Here is a 13,108-nt window from a genome sequence, read left to right as displayed (position 1 = left end):
TATAAATTATATATAGTCGTGCATCGCAATGGTGCAAATAATAATAATAATAATAATAATAATAATAATAATAATAATAATAATAATAATAATAATAATATTTGCGATGAAAGTTGCGGATAAATTAAGGAGAAAGAGAAAAATATTTTAATTGGAAAGGGTAAATTATGCCATTTCTTTAAAATAATAAGGATAAAGATGGAAAAAAAAAAAGTTAAGAAGCTAGGAGCTTGTTTTGAAACGCTACCCAAAATAAACTCTTATTTTAAGCTAGGAGCTTATTTTGGGAATATTATCAAATAGAGCTTATAGCTTATTAGTAGCTTAAAATAATATATAGCTCCTAAATAAGATATGCCCGAGTAAGAGTGAACTAGTGATAAATAAAGGATATATAAATAAAGGAGGTATATATATAAAGGATATATATATAAATAAAGGAGGTAAGATAAATATAATGTAGTGTAATACTTTTACTTAGTACTATTACTACTATTACTATTACTGCCGGGATACTTAATAGTGGAACATATCTATCCATCAATCATAACTTCTCACTCGCTCTCGCTCTCTCAACTAACTTTTTACAACAAACTTGAGCTTCTCTATAAGTCGTAGGTTTCATGTTCTTTGAATCCGCAGCACAAACCTTCGTTTTCCCCATTATTTTATTTTCCTTTTCATCTATACTTATCTATTTAATTAGGGAAGCGCAGAGTCAGAGAGAATATGTGTGTATATATATATATACACGCATGTAGGCGCACACATACAGACGCATACACATATGTATGAAACTCTGAGAAAAAGCTATAGCCATAGCTAAAGCTTGGAAATCCCCAAAATTTTGGCTTTTATTATAGTTTTGGTTGTTTGAGCTGAGTGGTTTGGGAGGGTTTATGGAAAGGAGTGGAGAAATGTGGGATCTAAACGATTCGCCGGATCAGAGAGGGGACGACGAATCGGAAGATGGGTGCTCGTCGCCGGTGGACGGGGATGATGAGAAGGGGAAACGGGTCGGATCCGTGTCGAATTCAAGCTCGTCGGCGGTGGTTGTGGAGGATGCTTCGGAGGAGGAAGACGACGACGGAGGAGGTAAGAGCAAGAAAAACAAAGCGGCGGCGGGTAAAATTTTCGGGTTTTCGGTGGCGGCGGGTCCCAACGACGACAACTGCTCGTCGCCGGTGACGCGGCAGTTCTTCCCCGTCGATGACTCGGAAATGTTCGCCGGCGGAGGCGACGGCGACGGATCCATTTACTTGCCGAGGGCTCACTGGGTGGGCGTTAAATTCTGCCAGTCGGAACCGCATGCCGGCAGCGCCGCCGCGGAGAAGCCCACAGCCACGGAGGTCTCCCAGCAGCCCATGAAGAAGAGCCGCCGTGGCCCCAGGTCCAGAAGCTCCCAATACCGCGGCGTCACATTTTACCGGCGAACCGGACGGTGGGAGTCCCACATATGGTCAGCATAACTCTTTCCTCTTTCTTCTCCCTTTTCCCATCCCATTCCACTAACCATATCTATCTTCCTGCAAAAAAAATCCAGGGACTGCGGCAAACAAGTCTACCTAGGTACAAATATATTTTCCTTAAACTCAATCCTTAAAAAACATCATTTTCTTTAACACAAACAATCATATATATGTGCAGGCGGATTCGACACAGCACATGCAGCCGCTCGGTAATTAATATATATATATATATATATATATATATATATATATATATATATATATATATATATATATATATATATATATAATCTCTTCCCAATTTCGCGATAACAAAAAAAAAAAAAAAAAAAAAAAAACCAAAGATTTTGAAACGAGTTTAGAAATGTGTTGTCAGTGCATACGATAGGGCAGCAATCAAGTTCCGGGGAGTGGAAGCCGACATAAATTTCAGCCTTGAAGATTACGAAGACGACTTAAAACAGGTAGGCCATTATATTGGAATGCTGTACTTTTGTTTTTCACAACCTTAACCTTATCCCCTACACTATTGTCTTCTTTAATTTCAACACTCTTATAACTTTCACCCTGGAAATTAATGGAATATTATTATTATCATTATTATTGTATAAACTGTTATGATGAAAAAAAACAAGATTTAATGGCCGGAGGTGCAGATGAGCAATTTAACCAAGGAAGAATTCGTCCATGTTCTCCGGCGACAAAGCACCGGCTTTCCCCGGGGGAGTTCCAAATATAGAGGCGTCACTTTGCATAAATGCGGTAGATGGGAGGCTAGAATGGGCCAATTCCTGGGGAAAAAGTGAGCAAAACAAAAACAAAAATTAAAAAAAAAAAAACTTTTATTCTTCTTATCTTCATTTTTATTCTCCTGCCTAGATAGCTTTATAAGGAATATAAAACTTTTTTCTGCTGATTATTATTATTATTAATTCTTGATTTTTTTTCCCCCTTTCTTTTTTTACTAAAACAGGTATGTTTATCTGGGTCTCTTTGATACTGAAATTGAAGCTGCCAGGTAATTCTGACTTTCTTCTCTAGATACTCTGATTAGATTGGGCTGTCTCAACTTGAAATGGTTTTAGATACGTTAGATCAGATCAGAATACTTTGGGGGCTATCTAAATTTTATTTTATTTTATTTGTTCAACTTTTCTGTTTGGATTGAATTAGGGCTTATGATAAAGCTGCCATAAAATGCAATGGCAAGGATGCAGTTACAAATTTTGATCCCAGTATATATGAGAATGAACTTAGTTCCGCGACTGGTAAGATCGATAACGAGGTTAATTGATTGCTTCTGGTGTTTAGAGGGCCGGGCGACTAATAAGGTTCGTGGATTGTTGGTTTTTTGTTTTTGCAGAGACTTGTGAGAATGCAGCTGATCACAATCTCGATTTGAGCCTGGGGAGCTCGAGCTCGAAGCAAGGTGAAGAAAATGTGGGTCACAACTCATCTGCAATGCAGTTTGAGATGGACTGGAGGCAGCCAGCAGTAGTGTCTAATAAGGTATGCTAAGAGTCCCTCAGAGAGAATATATGGATTTATAAGGTCATGTGTTAGACTAGCTAAACGTAACCTTCTCGTAGTCTCATACTCCCGTGCATGTTTTAGTCCAGCTAATTAAAAAGCGCGGTTTTTGGTTTGAAGCAACAGGCGATTCCAGGTGAGCGAAGGAGGGAGGGGTACAACGAGGCAGAAGCAATGCAGCTCCTGAGCCGAACGCACCTGCATTCGCCTGCTAGCAATGACCAAATCCACTCTACATATGGTCATTTTGTGAAACCGGGTGGCGAATCCCACATGCTGCAAATGTTTTCGCCACACTTGAGCTCACCCAGCTATCAAGTAAGCATTCCAAACCCAAACTCCATATATTCCCATATATTCATGCCGGCCTGGCCTGTCTTAATTACCTCGAAAATCCAGTTTCCCAGCAGCAGTAACAGCGGGGGACGAATTGGATGGGGGGGCATCGGGGACCTATCGCTCTCGACCACAACGAGCAGCAACCACATTCCGCAATGGCACCCATCAAACCCCCCTCCCCCTCAGCTATTTGCAACAACTGCTGCAGCATCATCAGGATTCCCTCAGCAGACCTTAAGACCTCAGAATTGGCCTCATCACAAAAATAATGGCTTCCACTACTCTTTCATGAGACCTCCTTGAATTATTGATCCTATCCAATTACATTTTTAAGGATACATTATTATTGTCTTTATTATATTGTAACCTTGAAAACCTCAAGGAATTGATGTTATCTGAGAATGTACTGCCACCACTACTAGTATATATAAATTAAAATCATGGTTCTTCATTGGAACCAGGAGAATGGGCGGGTTGGAAAAATTTTTGGCAATTTTCCAACTCGATCTTTGGAATTAAATTACTATATCTATTCTACTCCCATAGTCCCATATCAAGTTCCCATAAAAATTATAAATTTCCCATATATACACATAAATGGTATGTATCAGTTATGGCACCAAAGTAGACATCCCCTATATACATTGTTTTGCCGGCCTATGAAACACTACCCGCTTAACGTGCGCCACTGGATCATGTTACCACAAGTACCATCACTTTGGTTTTCATCACTTTAACATCATGTCTTCCTCTTTTTGCCCCAATGTTAAAAGCTACCAAATTAAAGGTTTTCTTTTATTTTAAATCTACACCGACGTACACTATGATGCTGAATTTGACCCTCCTAACCTCTATCTACGTAAAATTTACGTCTTGAATAATGTATTAGTAAACTGTTGAGGTTGACCGTTTAAGGCTTTGTCTAATCTCAAACACTAGCGTCTGAGTGCAGATTTGACCTTTTAAGGCTCTGTCTAACCTCAACCATTCATGTTGCACACGAACAGTAAAATCCTGGGTTAGTTTGACCTTTCAAGGTTTCCTCTAACCTCAAGCACTCACATCTTGAATGCACACGAACAATAAAATAATGAGTTTGAACATTTAAGGCTTTGTCTAACATCAAGCACTCACGTCTTGAATTCACATAAACGGTAAAATGTTAAATTTAACCTTTCAATATTTCGTATAACCTCAAGATAGATTTAAATGTTTAAGGCTTAGTCTAACATGGAGCACGCATTATGGAGAGTGGGGAATGAATAATCTGTGTTGCTTAAAATGTAAAGGTTAACCTAAATTAGGGTGATGAAAGGTGATCAAAGTGATTGTTTCTGGGAAGTATCACCAGATGGTGATGAATTGTCTCTATCGTCGTCTGACCTTTGAATCAGTTCTCATCGCTAAAAGCAGTCAGACATGGCTATTATTTCGAGAGGGACTTAACCTATGCTGAATTTTTATTTTTATTTTTAATTTCTTTCTGGTTAACAAAGGTAAAAATTTAATGTCCTTGTCAACCCCATTCATTTCTCTTTTACTATGGATCGAAAAACATATAATAATATTAAATTAAACATTTATTCATCCAACGTTAAAAGTGTCGCAGGCAGAACTGAAAAGCCACCTTGCCAACTCCGAAGGATCCATTTTAGTAAAAAAGAATTAATAATCTAGTACAGGGTCGAAATGCCCAAAAATATCTGAATGTATCCTAATCAGCATGTGCTTAATCTAATCAAGAAATGAAGCATTGATTATCAAACCCATTATGATGGACAAGTTGAACGATTAAAAAATGGTGATTGATTTCGTCATCTGGGTCGTCATTATGGATTTAAATAAGGGGAGACTAACTTAGCTTTCTATTTATGTTGATTAGTTTATAAGCCGCAATTATTATTAAGTATTTGATGAGGCGAGTGCTTAGTAAAATAATGACAGATAGATGTTTTTGGTTCATTCGATCCTTTTTGTTAAGATTGAGATTAGGTTTTGATGAAGTCAAGAATCAAAGGAATCATATATATATATATATATATATATATATATATATATATATATATATATATATATATATATATATATATATATATATATATATATATACCCCCCTCCCCTCCCTCTTGCTTTCTTTAATCAACAACATTAGTTTTTGCTTTGTTGCTGTGCTTTTTGACCACATAAAACCAATAGCTGGTTGGGGCTGTCTATCATTTCTTTCTTTCTTATTTATTTATTATTATTTTAATTTCAGTCCCGGCCCCTACTCTACCCTCCTTCTTTCCTCTTTTATTAGTTTATTATTAATTAATTTTTAATATATATACTTAGGTGATTCTCATTTCGTCAGACTAATCATAAATCTACATGACCTAACGACTAGAGCAACTGTAGAGGTGAATCGCGAGTACGCAATCAGCTCACCAGTTAGACCAATGGCCTACCCTGAGCCCAACGTTGAGAGGGGATCCCTAGCTTGGTTTATTATTTTTTGATAAAGTAAAAAGAAAATGTTGCATATGCAAAGATTTGAATTCATGATTTCAAAATTATTTATTAGTTTTACCCGTCTACTTAAGAATTACAACTATTTGATATATTTATCACAGTTAATAGATATATATTCTTAATTTATAATTACACTTCATATAGGGGCCCAAAGTTTGGATGGACACTACTCTAAGACAATTCAAAAATGTTTTTTTAATAAAAAAAATCATATATTTACGAAAATTCAAAATTATCATTTAATTATTTTCAATTAACCCATACAATCTTTTAACTTCATATATTAAGGACATTTGTTTTTATTTTTCCCTAGGCCTATAAAATGATACGATTGGCTCTGGTTAGACCCTAGTCCTCATTTGCGCAAAATGGTTCCAATCCACACTTTCCATCATTCTATATCTTTATTAATTTCTTTTTTTTTTTTTTTTTTTTTTTTTGACAAGAAAATCTACCATCACTACTCGAAGAGTGTTCAATGAATAAACCTTCCAAACCACTCAAAAAAACTGTGACAGAATCAATCGTAAAGATACTGACAAAAATATTTGGGGTAAGAGATGTTACTTTTAGTAAACAAGAATCATGTTTCGACCACTTAATCTATTACCGAACATTTGTGAATCAATTCCATTGTTAGGTACGTCTTTTTAATTAATTAATTAATTAGTTTTAATATAAAAAGCTTTGGTGGTCCAACCGTCAATTCAGCCCTAAAAAGCCAAACTAATAAGAAGCTTGTAGAAAACATCTTTTCGCGAAACGCAATTGTGAGTATGTGACTTTCACGCTCGCAAAATAATAATAATAATAACAATAATAATAATAATAATAATAATAATAATAATAATAATAATAATGAATTTAGTCTAATTCATGATTTAAGTTAATATTACTTGCTAATATTATATTTAATTAATATAACGATTAAAAATTAATTACAATTTTAATTTCTACCTACAATACTTTTTCACATTTAATTTTATCAATTATATCTTCAATCTTTTTCAAATTTAGTTCTAAGGTCTAAATTGGTAAAAATTTAAAATTGTCGGGCTAAATCTGACAGGGAAAATATAATCAAAGATAAGAATGACAATTTGCCTGATCCCTTTGGGATTCTTAGCTTTATTTTAGCCCTAACGAAGACGAGGACGGGGATATTTCTCCCATTTCCATCCCTTGATATGTATACTTGTATTGTATTTAGCAATGTTGCACACTTGCAGTAGGCATTAGGCGCTAATCGAGTGTCGAGCGAGCGCCTAGGCGCCAATTAATTTTTTGAAAAAAAAAATCTCAAAACAATGTCGTTTTAAGCGGAAAAATCAATTTAAAAAATTGGCTGATTCGGTCAAGTGCAGAGCATAGTTGGCCAGTATTTTTTTATTTTATTTTCTTTTTAATACTATTGACTCTATTACAATGTAGTATTTGTTCATAACTACTTTTTCAATCAAATGAAGCACAAAGAGCCAATATCGCCTCCACTAAGGCGAGAACCCACAACCTTTCCTAAGAGGGAACAATTTGGTGTCATTAGACTACAAAGTCCTTGATAGATACTGAATTCGTTCATATTTTGTAATTTTGTTCTTATTTGTATGAAGATTATTTACATTTTGTATTTAGTATTTTGATTATAATCATTGAAGATTCGATAAATAATTATATATTTTAATATTATGAACTTAATATTTAAATTTTTTACTTAAATATTGAGGATTGTATTCACTTAACCAGAGATTAATCAAGAACGTAAAAGATTTCTACAAGAATGAAAATGGGAAAGATTTCTTTCCTACGATAAGGGCGAGGTAGATGAGGATTAAAATTGTTAAGTCAGTCAAAAATTAAGGCTCTATTTGGGCAAACTTAGCTGAAAAGTTATAAGCTAGGAGCTGAAAGCTGAAAAGCTATAAGCTCGGAGCTGAAAACGGAAGAGCTGTTAAGCTAGCTGTTATGATTGGAAGTGTTTGGTAAAATTAGCTTTTGGATAAGCTGATATATAAATGTAAAAAGACTAAAAAGAACATCTTCATAAAATTTAAATTAGTTTGTTTACATATTAAAATTTAACATTTTGTCTTTAAAAAAAATTAACATTTTGAAATAAAACTATTAGCATAATCATGATCTAGCATCTCATAATGAAGTAGCAATATTGTTGAATATCTCATAATAATAATAATAATAATAATAATAATAATAATAATAATAATAATATTTGCAGATAAAGGAGAAGAGAAAAAGGTTTTAATTGGGAAGAGTAAATTATGTCATTTCTTTAAAATAATAAGGATAAAGATGAAAAAAAAAATGTTAGGAAACTAGGAGCTTATTTTGAAACGCTACATTATGTAGCGTTTCAAAATAAGCTCTTATTTTAAGCCAAGAGCTTATTTTGAGAAAATTACCAAACAAAGCTTATAACTTATTAGTAGCTTAAAATAAGCTTACACTAAAAGCTTAAAATAAGCTATAAGCTCCTAAATAAACTCTGTCAAACATAACAAAGAGTTTATTACATTTTTAACCTATCAATCGTAATGACATTATATTTATATACTTATAAATCACAAATTCAATTTATTTCACTTTTTATTTATTAACTAAAAAAGCCATTCCACTTGTGGTCATCAATGTTGATGGTTTTTGGGTTTTCAGGCCCAAGGAGGTCCAACACAACCTTTGGCTGGAGGATACACCTTTCAATAAAAATGTATGCCTATCTCAAAAATAGTGCTAGTACTCGGAATCTCTCTCGTATTCTCCCCCCTCCGGGTATTCAATCGTCTGTCCTTTTACAAGAGTGGAGGAGCCTTTAAATAGCGGCTCCTCCTCTACCGACTTGAAGGCCCTTAATGGCTGACTTCAAGACTAATCAAGATATGGAGCCATTGGACGCCATTACTCGGCCGACCAACGGCTCTTCTAGGCTTGTAACAGCCTGACCGGGTCCTGCTTTCAATGTCCTAACGGCTCCCTTTTAAACGAGCCTCTTCAATGCTCTCAACGGCTCCTTGAACCGAGTCTTTCCTTGGGCTTGGGCCTTGGTCGACTCCTCGTCTCAGTCTAAGCTCCCACTGGGCTCCTCTTTGGCAGTTCTGAACCGGGCCCCTTGCCTGGGCCTGGGCCGACTTCAGGATTCGGCCCAATTGCTCTTCGGGCTCCTGGGATGCTGGCCCACTTCTTCGAACCATTTCCTTTGGGCCCCTATTTCTTGGGCCGGGGTCCTTACCCCATCAACTAGTCCCTCACTTTTTCATACCCGGTACGCTAGCCTGGGTTTGGAAAAGTAGCAACTGTCCATCCCCTTCAATCACCGCATCCACGCCTTGAATAGCCTTTTGTAACGTCCGGATCCTCAGCCATTCTCTCCGGATCTCGCGGGGCCGTTTGGATTCTTCTGTCTAAACTTGGCACCTATAAATGGCCTCCTTTCTTCTCTCTTACCCTCACAAGTCCATCATGGGTCGTTCTCCTCTGAAAGGAAAACGAATTGACTTTGGGTCTCCTTGGCGTCCGCTGCCTTCCAAGCGGACTCGGCCTGAAAGGGAACACAAAAAGAAGACTCCTCGCCCGGCCTCTCCGAGGTCTCCTGCCGGCGCTACTTCCTCAGCCGCCGACTCCCCCTCGTCGTGAGGTCGCTCCGTCTTCACGCCAACCGCCTGCTCCCACAACTGCCCGAGTGACTTCTCAAGACGGGTCCTTTGTTGAGGTGGCGGTTCCAGAGCAACTTACTTTCAGAATGACCCTCTCAATTCCGCTGGACGACCTGGACGGGCCAGTTACGGGCCTGATGAATGATGAGGACTACGCCCGCTTCTTGGAGGCGTATCCAGATGATGAGGAGCCAATCGTGCCACCACTCATGCCAGCTTTCTGGGACTCGTTCTGTCCATCCCCACCTGGACCATCGGGGGGATTCTTTGGGGGCGACTCTTCCCCGCCCGGCGAGTGATCATATGTGCCGGAGTCGGCCATAGTTCGGAGGAATCTTTTCTAGGAGCATTTTCATATTCCCTATTGTAATAAGCTCTTTGCTACTTGTACCATCCTTTTCTATAATAATAATAAAAACGCTATTTTCGCCTTGCCTTATGTTTTGTCGTATTTTGTTGCATACCCATCCGGATGACTGGTCAAGGAGTCGGTCACATCATCAGATTCTTTTCAGTCTGACACCTGCAAGATTCCCCGTATCTCGGGCGAATCCAATATTCTCTGCGTTGGCGTGCGAATCTTGCTCTTCCCGGGCGGATTTGATGGAACTAATCTCTGACAGAGATTCGCGTCATCCGTCTAATCCGGCTCAGTTATGTCAGTTATAATCTCCTCCGTGATTATCGCCTAGATATTCGCCTTCACTGGGCTATATAAAGGCCCCTCACAGTTGATGCAAATCTCAACACTCTCCACTTCGCGAAGGCACGATGCTATGAGTTACAGGGATGGTGATCGCCGCTGGTCCATTCGTAACAAGGAGTATGCTCGACTGGAGCAGTTAAGGCAGAAGAGGTTGGCTAACGGAGGTCGTTTGGTAGGCGACTCGGCTTCAGACCCCATTGTGGTGCCTCCAGACATGCTGGACCTGATGTGTAGGGAGCCTATCGACGTGGAGATGGAGCCTGTGGTGGAGATGGAGCCTGTGGTGGAGGATCCAGAACCAGTGGTGGAAGAGAAGTGGGAGGCTCCTCCCCTCTTTGGTGTTGCCATGTCGCCGAGCGCTCTGGAGAGGCCCTTGCAAATGATCGATGACGGGAAGCCCGCCGTGTATCTGGACGAAATGCCTGAGCCTGAGCCGAGTCCTCTGCCTTTTCGCTCTCAGTACCTCCTGGAAGGCCCCCCGACTGCTCGCCCGTCGACAGAGAAAGAAGCCAAGCCTTGACCCGTTTTTCTCTTGTAATTTGCATCGGCCGAGTTCTGGGCCTTGTAATCTTTGTGCTAATTCAATAAACTGTGTGCTTTTTTGTCCGACCCTACATTTTCTTATTATTTTGTCGCCCGACCTCTGGTCTACGGGACTGATGCTACGGAGAGACCCTCTTGGCGAGAGAGTCGCCGAGTCTGCTCGCCGACCTGGCGACCGGAGTCTCTTCGTGAACTTGGCTGATACCATCTGATGGGCCGGGTTCTACCGGGCCGTTCTAGAAGTTTCTAGCTCATACCTCGTGGGCCCAGAGGCCATGGCCTATGATGGGCTTCCAGCTTAGCAGGCCGGGTCACTGACGCCCAACCCTAGCCTAGGGGAGACGCGTCGTCTGCAAGCTAACCCTAGGCCTGAACCATCGCCCCGCCTTTTGAGGCATTAAATGCGGTGTCTCTTCACATCCCGTCACCTCCACTTCCTCCAACGAGAAGGTGACACGTGGCCGTCCTTTGAAATTCCTCCCCCTTTAAATAGCCATTTCGTCTCTTTTCCACTTTCTTCTCCAGTCTTTCTCTTCATTCTCAACTCGAGCTTCTCCGGCCATTCTGCGTTTCCTCCGATCTCCCATCTAACTTAGGTAATGTCTTCCTCTTCACGTTCTTCTTCTTCCCGTCGTTACTCGGTCGATAACCCGGTGGCGACCTCCCCCTCTTCTTCTTCTCCTTCTTCGTCTTCTTCTTCTCCTCCCCGTCGTATGGAACTTCCGGCGGACGTTCCATCGACGTCCTTTCTTCGTCGTATGGAACTTCCGGCGGACGTTCCATCGACGTCCTCTTTTCCTCCGACCCCCTCTTCTTCGGGGGCGGTTACTCCGCTGAGCCTCGCTCCTTTAACGACGGTGGCGGCTCTGCCGGGTGGCATCAGACGGCCGCGAGGCAAGTTTGATTCCATCGTCCGTCCTTCTGGGCCACCGTCCATTGTTAATGCGGTGGACCTGGAAATGGCCCAATACCTTCTTGGGCCTTCAGCCGTAGTCCTCGCCCCGGAAGGCCGGCAAATTTACGACCCCCCCGAGGGTTGTGTCGGCATTCACCTGCACTCGGTTGCTTTGGCTTCTGAGTTCCTCCGTGTCCTTTCCTTTCCCTTTTTTATCGCCATTACAACTTAGTTCCGGGCCAGTTAGTGCCCAATTCTCACCGACTCCTCACCTGCTTCGTCAACCTCTGCCACTGGTGGTTGTGCGAGCCGGATCTAGACCTGTTCCGGTATCTTTTCACCGTGAACAAGGTCGGCTCGCACTCGCCGGGCTTTGTTCAAGTTGCCGCTTGCCCGGGGCGACAGCTTTTCGAGGGGTTGTCCGATTCCATTAAGGACTGGAAGCTCCTCTACTTCTTCGTTCGCCCTGCTTTCTCTTCCTTCACCTTTCCGACCTTGTGGCCGGCCGCTCTATTCAAGCCTTGCTCTCGGCGTGCCGTCCCTTCCGATGATGCGGTCCTGGGCGGCGAGTTCTTGAAGGGCTTTGGGCCGTACTCCGTCAAGTACTGGTCCCGAGTCCGGTCCATGGCTAAGCGTGGCTTGCTGCCAGAGGGTGCGGCCACCGTAGGTAGTTTTCGTTGCCTCTCGTTCCTATTCTTTTTATTCCGTCACATTCCGACTCTGAATACTTATGATTTTCCCTCCTTTCGCAGGTCCGTACGACTCCGACTCCTCCAGTTCCGACGAGGCCGCTGAACCGACCCCAGAGATGACGGACAGAGCCGAAAAGATGAGGCGTCGGTTGTCCCAGCGCACTTCCGGCACTGCTGCTGCCTCTTCCTCCCAACCGTCTCCGGCCCCAAGGTCGACTCCCCCACCACCTCGCAATGTGGTGGATTTGACTCCGTCGCCCGTTGTGTCGCCCACTCGACAGCCGCCTCCTCCTCAGATAGAGAGTCCAAGCTCTAAGCGTCCGGCCGGTCAAACTGATGAGCCGGCTCTGAAAAGGATCCGGCTGTGCCATGAGGTAGAAGAGGATGCCCAGATCTGGATGGGCGACTCCTCCGTCCGCAAGTGGTGTGCTAACGTCCTCCTGCCTAAGGACGTGGCGGCGACTCATGCTCTGGGGGATGAGTACATTATCGAGGCCTCGCTGCGCCAATCGTACCGCGTAAGTGTTCCCGACTTAATTCCTCTCATTCGTTCTTTCCTTTTATTATCTGACTCGTGGCCGTTTCGCAGAATCTCACCTTCCAGATGGAGATGAGCAAGCGGCTGCAGAACTACAGGGCCGAGGTGCGGTCTATGGCCCTCAAGTTACGCCAGACGGAGGAGCCTTTCTGGAAGAGCAGGCGAAGCACCTCAAGGTGGTGGAAGTGCACAACTCCGAGATGCTGAGGGTCACCCGCCA

At 41.6% G+C, this 13,108-nt stretch overlaps 1 protein-coding gene across 3 annotated transcripts; it reads left to right on the top strand.

The window, feature by feature from the left end:
• The first annotated feature begins 540 nt into the window (after positions 1-540).
• On the top strand, positions 541-3,858 carry LOC109178516 (AP2-like ethylene-responsive transcription factor TOE3). Of its 3 annotated transcripts, none has more exons than XM_019328151.1 (10): positions 541-1,459; positions 1,544-1,569; positions 1,648-1,678; positions 1,846-1,933; positions 2,126-2,271; positions 2,443-2,487; positions 2,643-2,737; positions 2,833-2,978; positions 3,126-3,317; positions 3,399-3,858. In XM_019328151.1, exons 1-10 carry the CDS (start codon positions 900-902, stop codon positions 3,639-3,641), a joined length of 1,572 nt encoding a protein of 523 aa, XP_019183696.1. In that variant the 5' UTR covers positions 541-899; the 3' UTR covers positions 3,642-3,858. The 3 variants fall into 3 exon arrangements, with proteins under 3 accessions (XP_019183696.1, XP_019183695.1, XP_019183694.1); XM_019328150.1 differs by having other exon boundaries at positions 3,123-3,317; XM_019328149.1 differs by having other exon boundaries at positions 3,120-3,317.
• The last annotated feature ends 9,250 nt before the right edge of the window (positions 3,859-13,108 follow it).

The sequence above is a fragment of the Ipomoea nil genome, unplaced genomic scaffold (assembly GCF_001879475.1).
Source record: "Ipomoea nil cultivar Tokyo-kokei standard unplaced genomic scaffold, Asagao_1.1 scaffold0848, whole genome shotgun sequence".
Taxonomy (NCBI): domain Eukaryota; kingdom Viridiplantae; phylum Streptophyta; class Magnoliopsida; order Solanales; family Convolvulaceae; genus Ipomoea; species Ipomoea nil.
Note: the sequence above shows the minus strand (reverse complement) of the source record. Positions and strands in the feature narration are given on the sequence as shown.

Excerpts from the sequence above, each read along its gene's own strand:
- LOC109178516 (XM_019328149.1), top strand. The coding sequence starts at position 900 with ATGGAAAGGAGTGGAGAAATGTGGGATCTAAACGATTCGCCGGATCAG. Across the intron at positions 1,679-1,845 it reads ACAGCACATGCAGCCGCTCG|TGCATACGATAGGGCAGCAA; the intron begins GTAATTAATATA and ends ATGTGTTGTCAG. Across the intron at positions 2,979-3,119 it reads CAGCAGTAGTGTCTAATAAG|CAACAGGCGATTCCAGGTGA; the intron begins GTATGCTAAGAG and ends TTTGGTTTGAAG.